At 33.1% G+C, this 22,521-nt stretch overlaps 2 protein-coding genes across 3 annotated transcripts; both read left to right on the forward strand.

Moving 5' to 3' along the window:
• Positions 1-1,057: 1,057 nt before the first annotated feature.
• Positions 1,058-2,032, forward strand: LOC132177888 (non-functional pseudokinase ZED1-like). The gene has a single exon (XM_059590365.1). It carries the CDS (start codon positions 1,058-1,060, stop codon positions 2,030-2,032), a length of 975 nt encoding a protein of 324 aa, XP_059446348.1.
• Positions 2,033-2,747: 715 nt separating this feature from the next.
• On the forward strand, positions 2,748-7,909 carry LOC132177748 (uncharacterized). Of its 2 annotated transcripts, XM_059590192.1 has the most exons (9): positions 2,748-2,963; positions 3,918-3,991; positions 5,313-5,455; positions 5,558-5,604; positions 5,693-5,801; positions 5,984-6,045; positions 6,405-6,519; positions 7,297-7,459; positions 7,556-7,909. In XM_059590192.1, exons 1-8 carry the CDS (start codon positions 2,766-2,768, stop codon positions 7,446-7,448), a joined length of 900 nt encoding a protein of 299 aa, XP_059446175.1. In that variant the 5' UTR covers positions 2,748-2,765; the 3' UTR covers positions 7,449-7,459; positions 7,556-7,909. The 2 variants fall into 2 exon arrangements, with proteins under 2 accessions (XP_059446175.1, XP_059446174.1); XM_059590191.1 differs by having other exon boundaries at positions 7,297-7,909.
• The last annotated feature ends 14,612 nt before the right edge of the window (positions 7,910-22,521 follow it).

Genomic DNA, 22,521 nt, shown 5'->3' on the forward strand with positions numbered 1-22,521 from the left:
TAGCCGTTAGTGCCACGTCAGTATTTTTGCCGCATCACATTAAAATAATAATTTTTTTTAGTAAATTAATAATTTTATTAAAAAATAAATCTTTAAAAGAAAAAAAGAAAACAAAAGAAGATGAGAGAATAAAGGCAAAAAAAAAAAAAAAAAAGCTAAAATGAAGGGTTAGACAAACAGCGATGGGGCTGCCACCCATAGGGGTTGGGGTGGCAACCTCACCGCTAGCTAGCCACCTGTCCATTTTTTAAAAAAGATTTAATTTTAAATTAAATTATTATTTTAATGTAATGTGTCAAAAATGCTTGTGTGGCACTAACAGGCGGCATAATTTCGTACGGAAAATCAACGGAAGGATTTATTGCACATTTTCGATAAACTTTGGTTATTAAAACTGAAAACAAAAAAAGAAAAGAAAATGAGGTATCATCTGTTTTTGGCCATTGACTCAAGGATTTTTCTAAAAAATTTCCTTAAATTTACCTTTCAAAAAGCTAGAAGAGTGAATTTGAAATTACTTTTTAATATTTAAGATAAAAATTTATTATATTAATATTTTAAAATTAAAAAGGCTTCATCTTAATTTTTGGCAAAAGACCTCAATTTTTATTGAGCCGTCTCTAGCGTAACCTCATCTCTCTCTGTCTCACTGTTCTTGTATGTTCACAATCAACCTCATCTCTCTTCTATGAGACGAACAAGAACAAGACGAGAGGGAAGGAAGCGTCTGATGCCAAGTGTTTTTTCTTTTGTTTTTTCTTCATGAACAAAGAAATTTGTTAATAATTAAAAAACTAACGTGAAAATAAAAATTTAAATTGTATTGATACGTCATTTTGTAGTAAAAATGGTAGTAGCATTTTTGCAATTTCATTTATGAAAGCGATGATTTTTGATTAATGAAAGTGTGATGCGTTTGGGACAGAGCACTCCCGTCGTTTGATCATTTGCTTCTCTCATTCATCAGTTTTAAAGTTGCTTTCCTATTTTTCCTATTATATATCTTCAGGTTCTAAGAGGAGAAGCAAGAGTATAGGTGGGCTTGTTTTGTCTGAGAATGAATAAAAAGGAAAGAGAGAAATCATTTTTGAGAAATGGAGGCATTTTATTAGAGGATCTGATTGCTTCAAGTAATGGAAAATGTAATCTCATTCGCAATTTCTATGCTGAGGTGCTCATCACAGCAACAAACAACTTCCATTCAACTCACATTATGCAACAATGTCCATTACTTCCACAAGAGGGGATTATAGTTTATGAGCTAAATGATCATCTTGAGCATGTGACTTATCTTATGTATAAGGGTTATCTAGATGATCGACAAATCATTGTTAAGAAGTTCATGAGCTTGTCCGTGGAGGATGATAATGTAAGAAATTCAGATAAAGCTCAGTCCTATGCTATACGTGACATCGTCATTGCAACCCAGATGAGCAACCATAACAACGTTTTAAAGCTCTTAGGCTGCTGTTTAGAATTTCCTATACCAGCTCTTGTGCATGAATACGCAGCAAATGGAGCTCTCAATGACAAAGGAGGTTTTGGTGCTGATGAAGAATTCCTACCTTGGAAGTTGAGGATGCGGATTGCTAAGCAGCTTGCAAATTCACTTACATATCTCCACACTGCTCTTCTCAGGCCAGTCATCCATAGGGATATAAGACCCTCCTCCATTTTCTTGGACCGTAACTTTGTTCCTAAACTCTCCAACTTCTCAGTCTCCATAACAATCCCTCCTCACCAACCGTATACAAGTAATGAAACAGATATCACGTCTTTGTACTGTGATCCTGAATATTTAGAGTCTAGTTCTGCTACTGAGAAAAGTGATGTCTATAGCTTCGACATGCTTTTACTTATTTTCTCAACAGGGAAAAGTGCTAAAGCTATTTCTTGGGAAAGAAAGCCATTAATTAATAACTATGTGGGAGAACATGTTCTAAACGAGCAGGTGACTGAATTTGTGGATCCCAATATTTTGAGGGAGGAAGGAGGAGATGGACAAGCACAACAAGTAAAAGATTTTTTATGAGGATATTCTTTCACAATTTTTAATAAAATAATATTTAAATGATTAGATAAAAATATAACTAATCGGATGTATGAGGCCTTTAAAAATTCATTAGCTAAACTAGATAAAGTGAGTTTTGAATAGCTATTTTGCATAAAAACTTGGCTCCTCCATTGTGAATGCTCTAATGTTATGTATCCGATGAACAATTATTCAATGAAGAATTATATTTTTTATACCATTGAATGAGATATTTTTGTTTAAGATGAGATTTCTCTTTTTGAAGTACTAAACAAGTAAAGACGGAGAAATATTTTTAAGCATTTTGAGCATATATGAAAGGGAAAATTATAAAAGGACAGACTTTTCTACTAAAAATAAATTGAAATTTATGTGATTTTATTGATAATTCTATTAAAAATGCACGTGAGAATTACATGTTTTCAAAATAGATATCACATTAATAGATTGAAATTTTTTTCAACCCAATTTTCCTCAAAACTAATTGGGTAGAAAACTTTGTCCATATCAAAGCCCCCTATGGTAATGATTCACTTACATGAACCAAATTTAAGATTAAACCAATTAGCTCTACCAAAAATGGCTTGCAAAGAACAAAGGATCACTTTCACCTTTTTTCGAGCAATATTCTAGTACAACGGCAAGGCGTTTTAAGGTGTTGAAAAGGGTAAAACGCAAGAGGATTTCACAGAGTTTTCAAATACTACCAAGCCAATACAGCTTGTCAGCTTCTATGCAATCTGTGATTCAGAGGATGAGACCGATGCAAATGCAAACCCTATCACCAATACGACCTCGTTTCGCAGAGCTCTTGAACCGCCCGTTTCTCAGGACCTTGAGCCTCAGAGCATCATCGTCTTCCTCTGATTACGCCGACCAGTCTCGCGGTGGCCTCCCTCGTTTCTTCTCCGAAGCTCTCCCTCCTTCCAAGGCACTCACTCTCTCTCTCTCTCATGTATATATGTATATGTATATGTATGTATATGGGCACATACGGTCGCACACAAGCACCGGCGTGACTGACAATGTGTTTGTCTGGTGATAAAAATAGTGAAAGAGAAAAGGGCCTGGAAAACTTAGTCATTTGTGGTTTTCTGTTTGTTTAATGTAAGAGGGAAAGTAGGACATTGAAGAATTCCTCTCTGGGTTTTATGCAGAGTCATTGTTATTTTTTCATCAACTTGGTGCAGTCAACTACCTGAGTGTGTTAAATTTGATTAGTATCTGGAATTTAATGGATTAGATTGATGATAAAAATTTGTTCTTAATGTGTGCAGCTGTTTGTGCTGTGAATTCATTTTATGTTGTTCCTGTTATGGTGATTATTGAGATCAGAATGAGAAATGTATTTTAAAAAAAATTATAGCTTTTTTTTTTTTTTTTTTTTTTTTTTTTTTAAGTAAGATTATAGTTTGTTTAATAGAAGGGATTGAGATTTGGGTATTTGAAAACGGCTTTTGATCTTAATGGTTGAGGAGTGGGTGGCATGGGAAATCGGGTTCAATATTGGGAAATTTTGACTTTGGGTTTGCTGCTGTTTATTTGATGGGATTCTATGGAAGGTCTGGTAAATATAGGATTCTTTTTCTTTCTGGTTCTTGTGATTCTTGGCTGTTTAAGTTGATATTAGTCACTGATGTTGCTGTCGGTCTCATTCTTATCATTATTATTATTTATTGATCTTTTATTTAGAAAGTCTGCTGGAATTTCTTAAACTTGGTGTTGGCATGATATAGGGGGTTTTATGTAAGACTGCTTCTTTAGGCTCTTTTGAAATATAATGTGGCACTTTCAATGCTGAAACTATTAGAGAAATTTTAACTTAGAGTCACATGATTGAAGAATATTGAAGACAGTATTCTTATTGTTTTCAATAATAATGCAGGGCAGTATTGTTCGTTTACAAGGTGATGAGTTCTGGCATATGACTAAAGTTTTGAGGTTGAGCACAAATGATAGGTATTCATAACCATTATCACTTTTAAGTTTTACCTTACCCTATTTACTTATTAAACTTGCTTTTGAGGAATTGTCTTTATTGCATATCTTATGCTATATTCTTACATGGGATTTGGAAGTACTAACGATGATTCTGAAAACAGAAAGCAGATTTAACCAATCTAAGTCACAGCACAAACAGCTGCACACATTATGAACAATATTTTAGAACTCTGTGATGTTAACCAATCAAAGAACAATGTCTTCATTATTTAACCTATCATTGTTACAGATTTAACCAATCTACTCAATCCGTGAGCCTAATCATGGGAATGACTTCATGAGGAGCTTAGTTGGCAAATTATCTGGACTTAGATAGAGTGATTGTGGAGTGTTTATTCCTAATGTTTCTGTTTGATTTCAATAAATATTCTATTTCACGCAACCCTTTGCCTGATATATTATTTCCCCTTTCAAGGATTTTTTTTTTCCTTTCCTTTCTCTAAGTTGTGAAAAATAAAAGACAAAAAGTTGGTCTTCATTACAATTCCAATGTTCCCTTTTTTTTTTTATAGTTCAATTTTTTAGAATGCATCATGCTCTACAAGAGTATAGTTAAGGAAATAATTTTATGGAGGCTTCCAGTTTTCTAAGCTTGATAAGATTTTGGACGAAACTGTGATTCATAATGAGGGGTTTTGGAAGAGGAAAAAGCTCTATTTGTCCTTTTTCTGTGCATGTGAGAGGGTGAATGTATGGTTTCCAAGTTCACTTAGCATGATGTTTCTTGTATGGCACCTAGAGTAACCCTGTCAAATAAACTGAGGCCTTCCCTCAGTTCCCTGGGAGGGACCCTACGCACTTGCTTTGTTGATTTGCGTATTTTTGTTCTGGAACTTTGAATTTTAGGCCTAAGTATCTTTTCTTTGTAAAATAGATTATTGTTTAGCTTATGCTCTGCAAGTGTCTCAAGTTTTTGGATAATTGTTGGAACAAAAATTTGCTATTATATTTGAAAAAGAATAATAGAATGTATAGTCCTTTTTAGCCTTTATGATGGTGAGAAACTGCAATTAAGGTTTTAAACTTTTCACTCTTAAGTTCTATTTTGGTTTTCTAGAAATGGAGTTTATTTTTTGTCACTTGCCTAAATTTAATATTTTACTTTTTTTTTTCTTTGTATACATCCTGTACTACGGTTGCACCGCTCTATACTTTTAATGAAATGAATTATTTATCAAAAAAAATATTTCACTTTTCCAGAACTTTTTTCTAGCAAATACTATACAATAGTTTGTATTAGATGAACATATTTATGGTTGTCCAAATAATGACATGCAAGGGTAGAGCTTTTTAACGGGAAGGGAGGTCTGATACAAGGTTGCATACAGAGCGTTGGCCGTACTGGAATAGATTTTGTGGCATTGGAAGATCCTAAGTTAGTTCCTCCTCAGACAACATGTTGGCATGTGTTTGCAGCTTTTGGTAAGTTTTTGTGTTTTTCAGTAGAATCAGTTCATAAAATTGGTTGCGTTGTTTTAAGGTTTAGGGGTTTGTCATCACATGTTTAAAGCTGCTTCTGTTTAGGCACTCTAAAGGGTGGTCGCGCTGACTGGCTTGTTGAAAAATGCACAGTATGTCCCATTGCAGTTACAAATGTTCTCCTGTTAGAAACTTGCATTTCTTTATTGCTGCTAATTTATCACCTTTTAACTGTGTTAGGAGCTTGGGGCTTGTAGTGTAACCCCCCTGTTGACAGAACGTTCTCCTTCAATTTCGGAGAATAGGGTGGACAGATTGCAACGTGTTGTTTTAGCAGCAACTAAACAATGTAAATAACTGTTTTCTAGTTCTTTTCTTGATTTAGCTTAATGATTAAATTTGATATATCTTTTCCTGTTAAGTTTGCTTTTGGCTAATGAGACTTAAAGTGGTTGAATGGTTCATTTTTGAAAGGTTTCCTGAAATTATTTTTGTTCTTTTTATTTATACCCACTCTTACCTCTGTAATAGGTCAACGGCTTCATGAATTGATTCTGAATCCACCAATGAAAATTGATGCCCTTCTGCCTCGTGTGAGTTCCTCTTCTCCACCTTGTCCACTTAAAGGTTGGGTAGCCATCTTGGCTATCAAACATCAAAAAGAGCTCTAAGGTTGTGTCCAATGTATAACTTATCTTAGCAGCGAACAAATTTAAAATAATCATATGTTTTCAAACATTTAGATAGTATTCTTTATTGTTGCTTGCAAATGTTTTGTTGAATTTTCTTGCATTGTAGGCCTTGTAGCTCCTTTCATACTGTTAGTCAGTTGATATGTGTGGTTCCCAACTTCCCATTAATGTATAAAAGGACACTTTTTAAGATGTTTGAACTTTTTTTTTCCTCTTTGTTTCTTTGTTTTGATGTAGACATTGTATTTTGTGTCCTACAGATTGCTGAGTCGAAGGTTTCTTTTGTTGCGGTTGCTGAGGCTACTCCTGTTGTTAGTGCGTTGACTTCATCAGGAAAAGATTCCAGTGGGCTGATTATAGTTGGACCAGAAGGGGGTTAGTATGCATCATAATCACTGATATAGTTCTGTTTATTGCCTTATCAAGTTTTCTTCCAGTTGTATCAAGTTATTTCTTGGCATAAAAGGAATGTTCTTTTAGTTCTGACTTTTTACATGCTTACATAAGACATTTGCCATCATATTATGGATTATTCAAAATGTTATTTAAGATTGCTGAGTTATTTTGACTGGTTGCTGCTATAACTCGTATTCATAACCCTTTCAAGATGAATAGTGTGTTAAAAAATTAAACAAATAAAGAAAAGCCTGCTAGATCTATCATTCCAAGTGGTTAATTACAGGACTAGTTTGGACATCGGAGGTGTCTACAATCTTGCCGAATTAGTGATTTTATTGATTATGTAGTTCATAAGTTTTTTGGTCTTTAAGATATATGATGAATTAAAGGATATATGCATTTTTTGATAATTGATTGTTCCAGTTCTGACAAATCAGACTCCCAATATCCAATAGTTAAAGAAGCATTTGTTCAACCAACTCCTTCAACTGACATCCTGCAAATGATAATGAAGTCAATGATTTGAAATCATTATATTTTTCGATTTGGGGGACTAAAGTAGTTCCAACCTGCTAGGTAGTTACGGTATAATGATTTTTCACCAGTAAAAGAAAATATTCTATATCTCAAATTTTGCCTAAATGCAACAGCACCAGCTTTATGTACCTATATAATGATGATGATTTTTTCTTTTCATTTGAATACGATTAGTTCCTAAAGATGTGGGTTCATGTTGAATTTTTAATGCTTCAGACTTCACCGAGAAAGAGGTGAATATGATGTTGGAAGCGGGTGCTAGAGCTGTTGGTCTTGGGCCACTACGCTTACGAGTTGAAACTGCAACAATGGCACTTCTGTCAACTCTAATGTTATGGTCCGACTGTCAGCAAACATCCAGTTCATAGCTCTCTTGCAGGTAGACCTTATATGTTCATCTTTCGGATACTCCGAGAATTTTCTACTCATACCTTACTACATGTCTATATGATTGCTGATGTATCCTTGGGATAAGGCTCAAATGATGTTTTCCTACTGCATGGGGGATGCATATAACTAGGACAGTAAAGCACGAGCGACTGGAAGAGAGAAGGAAGTTGGGGTAATTTGAAATAAATTGATTTAACATGTACTTCTGGTTAATGGTAGGGGAATGTTGCTTCTCTCCTCTGTGCTTCATTGTCTATCCTACTTATTCCCTTGGACTAGGTTACTGCTTGTAGGCAGGATGAGGAGTTGCAGGAAAAAACACAGAAAGTTATTTCTGGAAATGACTTGGATATTATGTGTCACTGGTTTAAAGTTTTTCTTGATCAGATATTCACGTACATTGTGAAAATTTGCCTTCTATAGAGTACACTGTTGAAGTTCTGGTCAACAGCGTGATCATGTCTCTCCCCTAATTTGGAAGTAAAAGAAAAAATAAAAATAAAAAGGAGAATGAACATAACCTTCCATTTGAGTTGGTAATAGCTTGAAAAGAATTTGGTCAAACCTTTTATGAAACAGTCATTTAATACTGTTTACACTCATTTTACATGGATTGATGTAACATATTTAAATAGCTTTTATTTATTTATTTTTTTTTATAAAGTGAATGACATAGAAAGCCGATTAAAATATATTACGTCAATCGGTGTGAAAAGTGGCATCGCTCATTTGGAAGCTACACAATCAAGATTGTGTTACATTAATTTGCCAATATCAGGTATATCATTCTCAATAATAGGGCTCGAGTCTTGACAACATATTCTACACTTGATTTTTTTTAACATAAGTATATTCTCAATAATAGCTTGCTCTTAAATTTAAGTTTTATCGATAATTGAGTATAACATAAGCACCCTCAACAAGGACTTACTACATAAATAAATAAACCCCAAACTCTCCTGAATTATTGTTTATCAGAAGTCTATTCAAAGCTTTACTCTATTCTATATGTTATTATGCCTGGAAGATTATCATGGTTGTAAATTTGTTGACCAGCCATACAATTTGGATGAGATTAAATCTTCCATCCCTGAAATTTGGACAGAAAACTTGTAGTGTCAAATTATACCAAAAAAAAAAAATTGATTTATAATAAACAATTTGGTCATGGAAGAAACTTTAGGGATTTTGGGTAAGAGTTGGAATAAATCAAGGTCTGTCCCATTAAATATATAAAAATCAAATTTTTACTAAATTCCATTGACTTTGGACTTTGAATTTTAGACTATTTTTGTTTGTGGCACAGAAATTCTGGTGTTAGCTGGTGCTGCGTACGTGGCATATTGTTGAATAATGAATATTGTTGATTAAATTCTGTCTTTTTCTGCTCTGTTTACCAATTGATTGACAGTCAGCATACTCAATTTAGAGTATCTTTAAGCAACATTTTCAAATTTTCAAATACAAATTGATTTACAAGAGGTGCGCGGCTTTGTTTGACAAAGATTTTTCTCATTTCTTCTAAAAAAAAAAAAAATGGTCAAAATACTTTTTCTTACGTTACCAAACAACACTTTTTATTTTTCTTTTACAAAAAATTCAAATTTATTTATTTTTACTTTCATATCACATCAATCAATTCTTTCTCCTTTTCTCGTCAAACTTTTTACCAACACGTCATCCTTCTTAGCAGAGTGTTGGCCGCCACAAAAAACTATTGACCTCTACTTATTTAATTAATTAATCTTCTTCCTCAATTTTCATGTGGGTGAGTATCATGTAAAATACTGTTGTTTTTTATTGGTTGCTTTCTTAGAATTACTAATTTCTCTCTCTCTCTCTCTCTCTCTCTCTCTCTCTATTCTCTAATGTCAATTGGACAATAATAGACTTTTTGAGGCAAAAAGAAAAGGAGCTCAACCGGTGGAGGTCGTTTCCTCGTCTTTGAATCTGAACAAACAATTATACGTTACTCATTTAATATAAAGCAATACAAAAATAATTGAATTTTATAATATTGGCTCCTTTTAGTCTTCTTATTCAAGTACGGTCGAACGGCTAGGTTTTGGGATCAGAAAGATCCGTTACCCAATAAAATTGATTAAAACATCTTTTTAAGTTTTAACTTGAATATATATATATATATATATATATATATATAAAAGAGTAATGTTATAAGTTTTTTTACAGTCATCCTAAGTAATGCTATAAATTTTTCTATAGTCATCCTAAATGTTGTAACTTTTAAAATACCAATAGATAAAAAGTTAATAAATCACATTTCAAATTCAACGATGATTTTAAAAGTTACATCACATTTGAGATGACTCTAAAATGACTCTAAAAAGTCTTATAGCATTATTTATATATATATATATATATATATATATATAATTATAATTATGTCCTTGGTCTGGCAAAACAAAACAAAACAAAACATAAAAAAAATAAAAATAAAAATAAAACCAAAATCTGGGCCGACAAAAAAGAAATTATATTTTTTTAAATCCATATGATATGACTACTTGGTGGTCGGCTGCTGAATGCTGACGATAATTGATGAAAATAAATAAAACTTCAGTGTTTGTGTCAGTGTCACATGTTGATTTAGTTCTTTTTCATATTTTTGGTCACTACATTAAGGCCTTTGTTTCGGACTATAAAAAATTTTAGTCGAAAAATGTTCAATTAATTTTAATTTTAATTTTTTTTTGTTGTTTGGGACTGCTATGTCAGTATTGTAAGGACAATTCGTTTTTATGTATAATAATGAAGAGAGAGAGAGAAGGAAGGTGCCTTTCGGCCACATCTTAGATTATTTTAAGGGTTGTGTTAACGAGTGCCTTGTGGTTATTATTTAAAATATATTTATTATTCTTTTTATTCATCAATTTTTTTTTTTTTAATTTCAATTCTTAAAGAAAAAAATATGAATATTTGTGAAACTTACCCAAAAAGGACAAAGTTTTTCTTCAAATTGGATTGAATGAATTTTCTTCAACCTAATCTATAAATGTAACATGTGTCCCATGAACATGTGAGAATTGAGATGCACTTTTTTTTTTTTTTTAATAGCAGGGACAAAGTTGAAATAAATTTTATTATAAAACATGTACATCTCACATGTTATTAAAAAAAAAAATACACATGTTACTTTTATAAATCAGGTTGAAGGAAATTCCTTCAACCCAATTTGGAGGAAAACTTTTTCAACCCAGAAATTCATGATACATGGAGTTTTTCTTGATTTTTCTTTTAAGTTGCTGTCCTAATGGCGTATTCAATGTTGAGGCAATAACAAGTGCTTTCTAAACAATGTTTTTAAGGATACTTTTTAAAGTAATGTTATATACTACATTTTTAATTTACAATTGTTTTACAAAGTGGCAGTCTCGGTCAACCTTTGAATTCTGCTTCTTATCATGAACTAATTCAAGGGTTAGTTGAGATTACCACGTTAATCCCGTAGGACCAAAACCGACACTAAAAATGGCACTTCCAAAAAGTGGCCTAGATAGACATCAAATGTGTTAATACTGCATGAGAAATGTTAGGTGCTCTTATGGTGTTCTCCACGTGTCCTCTTTGTGCTAGGTGAAAATTATTTTATAAACAAATAAAAAATAAAAAAGTTACTCTTATTTCTCTTATTTGGTTTTTATAAAATAATTTACTCTTAGAATGAGGAAGACACGAGGAGAACACCAAAAGAGCACTTAGCATTTCCCATAATTTTTTGCCAGAGAGACCAAGTCTAATTGTGATAAGTGCTAAGCCTAAAAGCCTAATTTTTAGACTTATATATATATACACGAGCTAAGATGAAAAAAAATAAAATCCTAAATCCAAATTCATGTGAAAAATTTATCATAAATTTATACAATTCTCAATCTAGAACCGTAAAGTTTTTGACTTTTTTTAGAAAAATAAAATCCAAATTTATGTGAAAAAATTTATCATAAATTTATACTTGTCACTCTAAGTATAAATTTATCATATTGTTTGCAAAAATTTGGGCTATTAATCACTTTACTTTTTGGCCATTGTTTCTGCTTAGAGTTCAGCATCTCAACATTAACGATATAAATGAAGAAAATCCATATCAAGAGATCGAGTCTTGGGGGGACGGCATGACATAATGAGATCACTATTGAAAATTGACATACAACAAAAACGTGCTCACTAACTCATATACACATAATTAAAATTGTACTTAAGTTATATGAGATACTTAGAATCGTAACAATGAGTTAGAACCGGTAACTATTGAAGGAATTGAAATGAAACTATATCTCAATTAGCTTAAAGAAACGCATAAAAATCATTTACCTTAGTGGCCGGTCTAGGTCCCTCCCGTCGGTGTTCCCCCTAAGAAAGAGATGCCGTACGTGTAGGTTTGTTGACACCACTAAATCAAAATTTAATTAATTTTCTATTGACTTTCTAAGATGGCCCGTGCTCAAAATAAATGGTCATGTGTTATTGAGAGAAGGGTATTGGCTTTGAGTGTACGTTGACCCGAGTTAGCTTGGAAGCGGCTTTTCAAATAACGGTAGTGCCAGATGAAAGTTGACGGATAATAATAATAATAATAGATTGAGTAGTTAATGAAAAATTGGCCTTAAAATAAATTTAAAAATAGCTAGTAATAGTTTATTATGTCCAATTAATACTAAAAGCTACTTAAACAGCATCTGACAGAAAATGTTGACTTCATAATGTCCATTATTAGGTTTGATGGACCAAACAATGGCCAGAGATGTGATTCGTCGGAATATGCTCCAAATTTGGAAACTAATTGGAAAAATGACATTCAAAGAGTAAAACATTAGTAATTCTAAAAGTCACTCTTGTGTTACTATAACAATGAGGTGGTTTTTAAAATCACTAATTGATTAAAATTTAATAATAATCAATCACAATACCAATGATGATTTGAGAAGCCACATCATTCTTGGAGTGACATAAGAGGGATACAAAAATGACTTTTAACATTACTTGCAAAACATAGATCAAATTTGGGTGGAAGAAATTTCTCATTATATCTATGATATTGTTTTATTAGAGCAATATGTTCAATTTTTATGAAATGAATAGAGAAGAAACATTGTTATAAAAAAAAAAAAAAAAATGTTTAAATGAATCAGCAATATATATATATATATATATATATATATATATGCATCACATAGTCCATTAGATACATAAAATGATTTCTCTATTGTATTTGAAATGGAGAGAATTTTGTTCTTAGTTTAATGCTGTTAAAGATACCCGAGACGAGAATCTTCTCAATTTCAAGTAAAGGCCGGGGGATATGAAAATGTTATGGTTTAATTAAATTAAATTCTATACATTTCATTGTTTAAATTATTTGTGACCACTGCTGTGAACTTTTGCCACTTTAAAGCAATTTGTCGGCATTGGAAGGGAGATAATAAGATAACGTTATAATTTGCTCATATTACAGTTGTATACGTTTCATCATTGATCAATCAATGACATTTCGAGCAATTTATTGAGCAATCACTCATTAAGGCGGCTTCTCGAGCAAAAAATGTCGAATTTGGATCTTTAAGTAGCAATAATATTAGAGGATGCGAATGCCCTTAAGAAACTCCTCGAGCAATTTCTTGGTGTCCTCAGGACTCAATTTATAAGTAGCAAGAGTGGATTGAGCATGTCGCGTTAGCTAGGGAAAATTACCTTTTGCCCCCATGAATTGTATTGCCTTGGCACTTTCTCCCCGTGAACTACCGTGACACCCGACCCCATGAACTACTATTTTGTGCTCAAAACCTCCATTCCGTCAGTCAATGACGTTAACTCAAACGGTCTACCCGTCACTTTACCCCCGTCATGAACTACAATTTATTGTCTCTTTGTTCTCATAAACTTCAACGCATTGTTACTTTGCTCCATGAATTACAACGTATTATCACTTTGACCGTTTGAGTTACCGTCTTTGACTGACTGGAGGAGCTTTCGACTAACAGAATGAGGTTTTTAGGCACAAAATGGTAGTTTATGGGGCTCGGATGTCACAGTTGGTAGTTCATGGGGGCAAAATGAGAATGTGTTGTAGTTTATGAGGACAAAATGTAATTTTCCCTTAGCTAAAAGCCTGAAAATGACTGAAAAATGTTAAAAAAGTATATCTCATATACAATTTCATGAGTTTTGATCAAACATGATCATTTAAAATAGTGGCCAAGTGTATATAAATGTTAGTCTAAGTTAGTAAATTACTATTAATGATCTTAAGAATTTTATATGCGTTTTAAATGTTTATAAACACTTAACACTATTTTAAATAAGTTGAAAAATATTTCATTCAAACTAGTTCGGAATAAATTTCTGTCCAAAGAAAATTTACATTTCTAGTAATAAAAGGCAGTTGGGAAAATCTAATAAATTCTCATGGCTTCTAGATTCTCTTTGCTTAAATATAACCAAAGGATAAATTTCTTTATTAAACATTTAAAAAAATCCAACAAAAAACAGGTAAATGTCAATTTTGCACTTCACTTAGGTTTGTCCTCGATCGGAAGGATATTTTATTTTTGGATCTTCTGTTCCTTTTGTTGACTTTGCTTGCAATATGTAATTTTCACTCTTCGCAAAGCTCAAAATAATAATAATAATAATAAATAAATAATAAAGATTAAAAGGATTGTGGGCTGTACTTCTCCATTGTACTGCAAAGTATTATCATGCAGACGTTAATAGGCGCTGTAGCACAACGAAAAGTCAGAAATGAGCGCCGGGTGGCAAGCTCGATATTATTTCGAAAACAAAGGGGTTTGTTAAATCATCCCCGCTGCATAAAATCCGGGGGCACAGATATTTCCATATAAATATAAATAAGAGAGAGAGAAATTAAAGTGAACAAAATTGATGAGAAATGGCGAACCAGTTGGAGAGCCTGGTGGAGTCGATAAAGGCGAAGGTGAGGGCGCTGAAGAAGAAGACGAAGAAGCCGTACGTAAAGATGGACAAGAGCTCCAGCGTCCGGGTCGAGATCCGCAGCCGGAAGGCCCGCAAGCTCATCGACAAGACCCTCAAGATCGCCGATCAACCTGGCAAGCGTAGCATTTCTTGAAACGTGAAACACCTCCTCATCATCTTCACATCGTTACAATAAGATATTATTCTCTCTCTCTGTCTTTCCGATTCTGTGTTTCTTTGTTCTCTTTAAGGTTTCAAAACCTTTGATTGAAGGAGAAGAAAAAAAAAGTGATAGGGTTTGAAAAAACCATTTCGGAACCGTTTCGGATTGGCTTTTATATATATAATATATGGAAGAAACAAGACTTTGATCCCGATATTCTGTTTTTGTTTTAGTAGAAATATGTTAATTCGGAGAGTTGTATGGTTTGTTTTTCTTTTCACTCATTAGAGGAAGAAAATGATCAAGGAAAATTATACACAATTACACATGATCATCAACCAATTAAAGTGAGACGTGAATTTTTTATTTATTTATTTTTTTTTCCCATGAAACAGCTCTCAAATAATTAATGAAATAGACAAATTGTTCGTTTTATTTATTTCTAGGGTTAATATCATACTCCTGCGGAGGTTTTTGAGTGAGTTCTCATATGGATGATGGGCCAAAAAAACAAAGAAAAGAATGGAAAGGATCAAATTGGTAATTTTTATTATTATTATTATTATTATTATATATATATATGAGTAGTTGGCCACGGCTGAGAAGGGTGTTGATGATGATCTGCGACGACAAGCAAATGGAATCCAAAGAGGAGCTAACAATTAATAGCGTAGCGTCATAAGTCGTGGATGGGTATATTACGGCATGGGACATGGATGATGGACCGACCCTTATCTATGTATGGTCAAATTATACCATTATAATATGTTTTGTCACATTTATTTCACTTCCGTATTTTAAGTAATTTTTAAAAAATAAAATTTTTGAAGTAGTTGATAAGAAAAATCATTTAAAACGTCAGCGGGAAATGATATTTGTTAGATTTTTACATTAGTATCATAATGTTTGATATTTGCACTTTTCATGTTGATTACACTTTTACTTCTTTTGAATTTTTTTAAGATCTTGTTTGGTTTGTGAAATGTCTATTATACTAAAAATGAATTGACTACTACTAAAAATAGAAGTGAAAAATATATGTGAAAGTTTAGTTCGAATAGCATTACTCTATCTCTATTTGTTTTGGTTACGTAATATAGTAAATTGCTAATGTAAACAGTTGGATCAAGACCGTTGATGAACGAGTCAAAAGCTACTTTCTTCCTTTCACGTGAATCATGAACAGTTGAACCCCACTATAAATTTTCTTTAAAAAAATGCACTATCTATGTGGAAAGATGACCACTATTATTGTTTTCAGTATATTGAATAATTAAATCTCATTCTTGAGAAGAGGGTGATTTGATAGGGACTTCTAACCATTAGGATTCTGGTCATAATTGAGCACTTATACCGGTGGAAAATTGTTTGGGAAGAAGGAAAATCTGTGGAAAGCTAAAACGGATTCACATTGGTTTGAACTTTGAATTTTTTCGATTGTAAATAGAATGGAAAAGGAATCTTCCTCGAAATGAGGCACGGAAAATAAATAAATGGTGGTTGAACCCCACCAATCACCATGTTAGATGTTCCAATCAATAAATTTTTTAAGAAGTTTTTTTTTTTTTAATTTTTTTATTTTTACATGTTCACATAGGAGAAAGGGAAGTGAAATTCGAATCAGTGACCTCCACTTCATTTTTTTTTTTTTTTGACATGTCCACACAAGAGGGGAGGAAGGAGATCTAGGGAGATTCGAACTAGTGACCTCCACTTCATTAAGTGTGGTCACAGCCGATTGAGCTACCTCTTGGGAACGTGACCTCCGCTTCATTAGACGTGTTCAATCGCCGATGGATCTAATATAAAAAAAAAAAAAGTAAAAATATCTTGTAAAAAACATTAACAAGGAATCAAGTTATTGATTTTGAGGATACAGGCCAAACTCCAATGAAGCATATATAGTTGAGCTCTTTCAATTCCAAGTCAAGAAATGCTATTTTTACTTCTCGTGTTCATCTTTCATCTAACTTCATCAACATTAATTTTTTTTTTTTTTCAAATTTACTATTAAATCTGTAAAACCCACAACAAATGATAGTTGAGCTTTTTCAATTTTAAATTGAGAAATACTATATTTTACTTCTTGTGCCCATCTCCTGTCCAACTTCCTTCATTTTTATTTTTTTTTTTAATTTTTTTTATATATAAAATAATAGAACTTAAACAAACTCTAATTATAATTGTTTCTCACACTTCATTATATTAGAGACTTCTCCATTCATTTAAATAGAGACACTCTTACATGTGTATTAAATAACAAATAAATAAAACCACATAAATTGAGAGTATTCATTTTCTGTAACTGTTACAATGTTACAGAATTGATTGGCTCCTTATAGGATAAATAGTAGGGTTGACTACTTGGAAACATAGGATTAGATTTGATTGTATATTAGAAACATGACACACGAGCCACGAGGTTTCTGATTTTTAAATTGAACTCTGATGACATACCATGATCTTTTTCTCTTGGAATGAAGCAGTTCACCTTTTTTGTTTTGAGCACATTGACATAATAATTGAGCACTCTGAAAAGTTGACCATGCTCACTGATCATTTTCTAATCACATGTTCGAGTCTCTTATTCCTTTTTTTTTTACATATCGGCACAAGAAATGAGAAGAAAATTCTAACTAGTAACTTTAGCTTCATTAAGCATGGTCTCAACCAATTAAACTATTTCTTATAGCCTAAAAACAAAAAGATGAAAGAGTGAGCCAAAATAAAATCAACGACTATAAAAATAGTTGGGTTAAATTCATTTTCTTAAATTTTTTTTTAAAAAAAGAAACACTTTCTTGCGTACTCGTTAGATCTCAACACTTATATACGAATATACGTTCGTTTTCGTCAAATACATTACCTACAAAAATAAGTTCAAAGCAAATTTACTTAATTTAAATGCATCGGTATAATTACCCATTCTTAAACTTTCTCTTAATACACAGCCCAAGTACAAAATTTCGCCTCGTGTACTAGGGTTCGCTAATCCCAGATTTCCAAGAGATCCCTTTTCACACCCGTGTCCATGAAGTGGGTGAATTTGGGCCAATTGATTAATTAAAGTGCACTTAGCGTGACAAAGCATAGCGATCGACAACACATTCTCGTATGGTCCGCTTCCATCCTGTTAAGCTAACTGATGATCCAGATGAAGTTCCAGCAACACATTGCGATCGATCGCAGCCTTCAGAGTATCGAGCGCAAGATCGATCGCAGTATCCGAGAGATTTATCATTCGAAAACACTCGAGTGCGATCGATCGCAGGTACTAGTGCGATCGATCGCAGTCTCAGTAGCGATCCTGCATCATAAGACTTCTATTCCTTCTCAACCTCTCTTCTATCTGTAAATACAAACAGAACATCATCTGTTTGTATTATATCTCTTCTCTTGTAGTTATTTCTAATTAGATTTCTTTAGTATATTAAGTCTTCCATTGTAAATAGGTTTCTTAGATAGTTATCTTATCACTCTTATCTTGATAAGATTAAAGTTTGGAGGCAAAGTAGGATTTGGATCTGCAGTATGGGAACAATTTGCAGTAGATGACTGCTGAATTGTATGAGGCAGGGTTGGGGGTACTGCAGTATGTGAACAATTGGATGATTCATTAGTGAAAGAAGAAATAGTAGGGAAAGGGAAAGGAGAATCACCTGTGGAGTGTAACCTGGATGGAAAGTGTGATGTAGCAAGATCCTTGGCTGGAAAAGAAGTCTCATCAAACAAAACATGTCTTGAAAGATAGGCCTTATTGGTTACCGGATCAAGACATTTGTAACCTGCAAAGTTATAACCTAAAAAGATACAAGGTTTAGACCTATAATCTAGTTTGTGAGCATTGTAAGGCCGCAGGAGAGGATAGCACAAGCATCCAAAAACTCTGAGTTTTTGGTAGTCAGGGGCTTTGGTGTAAAGTTTAGAGTATGGAGACATGTTTTGGAGAACAGGTGTAGGCAATCTGTTTATGATGTATACAGCAGTGAGGAAAGAATCTACCCAATACCTATTGGAGAGATGAGAGTGAGCTAACAATGTTAATCCAGTTTCAAGGACATGTCTTAGTTTTCTTTCTGCAAGGCCATTTTGAGGAGAAGTGTATGGACAGCTTTTTCTGTGGACAATGCCATTGGTTTTGAGAAAAGATTGGAATTGAAGAGAGGTATATTCACCTCCTCCATCAGATTGGAGTTCTTTAATTGTTGTGGAGAATTGGTTTTCCACAAGCATTTTGAATTTGAGAAATGTTTCATAGGTTTCAGACTTGGTGTGTAAGGGATAAATCCATGTAAACCTGGAGTAATCATCTATAAAGATAATGTAGTATTTATAACCAGTGTTTGACATTACTGGAGAAGTCCATATATCAGTGTGAATGAGTTGTAGAGGGGATAAAGATATACGGTTAGAAGCAGAGAAAGGTTGTTTCTTACTTTTGCCCAATTGACATGACTCACAAAGGATACTTTTATTGATATTTGAAACTGAAACAGAATTTGAAAATAAAACAGGGAGATTATTATCTCTAACAATTCGAGTGACTACATCATTAGCAGGATGGCCTAACCTAAAGTGCCATACTAAAGAAGAGGTTCTTATTCCTAACAAAGCTATGAAAGACTTGCTGCCCTTGTGAGACTTCTTGCCTAACCGTAGAGGATACATGCCATTCTCACTCTTGCCTTCCAGGAGGATTGTTTTGGTCTGAAAATCAATGATATAGAAATTAGAGGAGGTTAGAACAAAGAAACAATCATTATCATGACAAAATCTTTGAATGGAAACAAGGTTTGCAGCAGATTGTGGACAATGCAAGACATTATTAAGTTTAAAAGTAGAGGTAGAAGATTGAAGAGTTGTAGAACCAGAATTGGCTATAGCAAGAGCTGTTCCATTCCCCACAGCAATAGTTTCATTGTCTTGGAATGGTTGCTGGATGTTAAGGTTCTCTAAGTCTTGAGTGATGTGCACATTGGCTGCACTGTCTGCATACCACTGAGGATCTTCATAGGTAGTGTTGGATTGGGCCACCATTGCAGCGAGTTGATGAGGTGGACGTCTCCCTTGGAAGGAATAGTCCATCCTATGGTAGCAATCCAAGGCTTGGTGGTTTACCTTCCCACATATTTGGCATGGAACTCGAGGAGCAGAATTGAGAGATGTCTGGCCTGAGTTTGGTAGTGGTAGTAGCCCAATAGAGGTATTGTACCTTGGAGCAGGAGAAGTATTGTACCTTGATGCTGCATTGTAATTGTTGTTGTTGAAGAACCTGGCAGCAGGAGGAGAAGGTCTAGGGCTGAAATTTCTAGTAGCAGAAGAAGGTGATCTGGGACTGAAGTTTCATGCTGGAAACTTGGCAGGGTATTGTCCATGACCTCTGAAGGATTTTTGTCCTCGTTGTTGAGTAAACAAGGCAAAGTTTGAGGTGTCTGCTGATGATGCTAGCTGCTGATTCAATAGTGTTTCATGATTGACAAGCTCCTCTTGAAAATCATCCAGTGAGAGTTGTTTCTCTCTAGTTAGAAGAGAGAGAGTAGTGACAAAAGTGTTGAAGGAAGGATTGAGGCCATTGAGAAGAAAAGAAATCAGGTCCTCATCAGGAACAGGGCTAATTGATCAGACCATACCTTGGCTGATTGAACATATTCTGAACAGGTCAAGGAGCCTTGATGGAGACTCATCAATTGTCTTTTGAGATTGGCAATTCGAGACCTAGAATCATTAGCAAACTTGGTTGCTAAAGTGGACCAGACTTGTTTGGAAGTATTAAGTCCATAAACTGTGGACAGAACTTTTTCAGAGAGTGTCAGATTGATCCAACTGAGGATACATTGATCCTTTTTGTTCCAGATGGTAAATTCTGGATTAAGAGTTTCCACACCTTTGTCATCTATGATCAGTTTGGGAGGGCATGGTTCAGATCCATCAACTATGCCTAACAGATCATGGGTGCGCAGGATGGGTAGAAATTGTGTGGTCCAACCTAGATAGTTTGGACCTTCAAGCTTTCCATTGAATTGGGAAAGTGTAGGTGGAGAGAAGGTTGATGTAGAAGAAGATGCCATTAAAAGACAGGTTGGTGTATAGTAAAGGGAAGAAGAAGAAAAAGAAAGAAACTTGGGGCGTGTGCCTACAATAGCTCTGATACCATGAAAGATTTCTTAGAGAAATAGAATTTGGCGGAATGATCTCATCAGCCTTCTCATTTAGCTTAAATAATGAAAGAGTTACAATTACAATCAAACTTTAATCTTATCAAGATAAGAGTGATAAGATAACTATCTAAGAAACCTATTTACAATAGAAGACTTAATATGCTAAAGAAATCTAATTAGAAATAACTACAAGAGAAGAGATATAATACAAACAGATGATGTTCTGTTTGTATTTACAGATAGAAGAGAGGTTGAGAAGGAATAGAAGTCTTATGATGCAGGATCGCTACTGAGACTGCGATCGATCGCACTAGTACCTGCGCTCGATCGCACTCGAGTGTTCTCGAATGATAAATCTCTCGGATACTGCGATCGATCTTGCGCTCGATACTCTGAAGGCTGCGATCGATCGCAATGTGTTGCTGGAACTTCATCTGGATCATCAGTTAGCTTAACACATCCCAACATCAATTACCAAGCTCATTCATTGGGCCAAGATTACCTCCTCTACACACATGGGTGTCAATGCGGACAGTTAGAAATTATCCGCTAACCACAAACCGCTATAACCGTTAACCGCTTAACTGTATTAACTGCTAACCGCCTAACCGCAATAACCGCTTAGCGGTTAGCAATTAGAGGCTATAAGGTGTACTAACCGTAACCGTTAACCGCTAACCGTTTTTTTATATAATATATTTTTATAATTATAATTATAATAATATTTATACATATCACATAATCACTTGATCATTAAATCACAATTTGAGTATTAATATATTATCACTATAATTTATATGATTATATCACATGATCAATTGATCATTAAATCATTTGATTATATAATAACAAATTATACATATATAATATGATATAACTCATAAGTATACCAATTTATACTAATACAACAATTAAGTATTTAGAGACTTAGTTCCAATGTATGTTATAAACTTATAAGTCTATATGTTATAAATTATAATTATGCATATATACATATGAATAATATAAATGTATAAAATCACTTAATCATATGATTCAACGACAATTCAAATACTTTATTCAAGTTAATCATATTATTAATGTACAATGATAATGTGATTCGTATAATATCAAATTAAGTAATTGGCATTAGATTCAATAATGTGTTACTTATAACCACAATTGAAGTATTAATGTATTATCATTCTAATTTATATGATTATATAATAACAAATTATACATATATAATATGACATAAGTCATAAGTATACCAATTCATACTAATACAACAATTAAGTACCTAGAGACTTAGTTCCAATGTATGTTATAAACTTATAAGTTTATATATGTTATAAATTATAATTATACATATATGCATATGAATAATATAAATGTATAATATCAATACTTAATCATATGATTCAATGACAATTCAAATACTTTATTCAAGTGAATGATATTATTAATGTACAATGATAATGTGATTCGTATAATATCAAATTAAGTAATTGGCATTACATTAAATAATGTGTTACTTATAAACACAATTGAAGCATTAATGTATTATCATTTATCATTCTAATTTAAGTAATATTATCACTATAATTGATATGATTATATCACATAATGAATTGATCATTAAATCATATAATTATATAATAATAAATAATACATATAATCATATATAATATGATATATAATCGCCTTCAAAAAAAAAAAATGATATATAATCATTTATATCATATGTTTTATTTTAACTTCTTTTATATGTTGTGTTGAACTTTTTTTATATATTTTTTTTAT

The sequence above is a fragment of the Corylus avellana genome, chromosome ca4, assembly GCF_901000735.1.
Source record: "Corylus avellana chromosome ca4, CavTom2PMs-1.0".
In the NCBI taxonomy this organism is placed as follows: Eukaryota; Viridiplantae; Streptophyta; class Magnoliopsida; order Fagales; family Betulaceae; genus Corylus; species Corylus avellana.

Coding starts and splice junctions, on each gene's coding strand:
- LOC132177888 (XM_059590365.1), top strand. CDS start 1,058: ATGAATAAAAAGGAAAGAGAGAAATCATTTTTGAGAAATGGAGGCATT.
- LOC132177748 (XM_059590191.1), top strand. CDS start 2,766: ATGCAATCTGTGATTCAGAGGATGAGACCGATGCAAATGCAAACCCTA. Junction 3,992..5,312: donor AGGTTGAGCACAAATGATAG/GTATTCATAACC, acceptor ATGACATGCAAG/GGTAGAGCTTTTTAACGGGA. Junction 6,520..7,296: donor TATAGTTGGACCAGAAGGGG/GTTAGTATGCAT, acceptor TTAATGCTTCAG/ACTTCACCGAGAAAGAGGTG.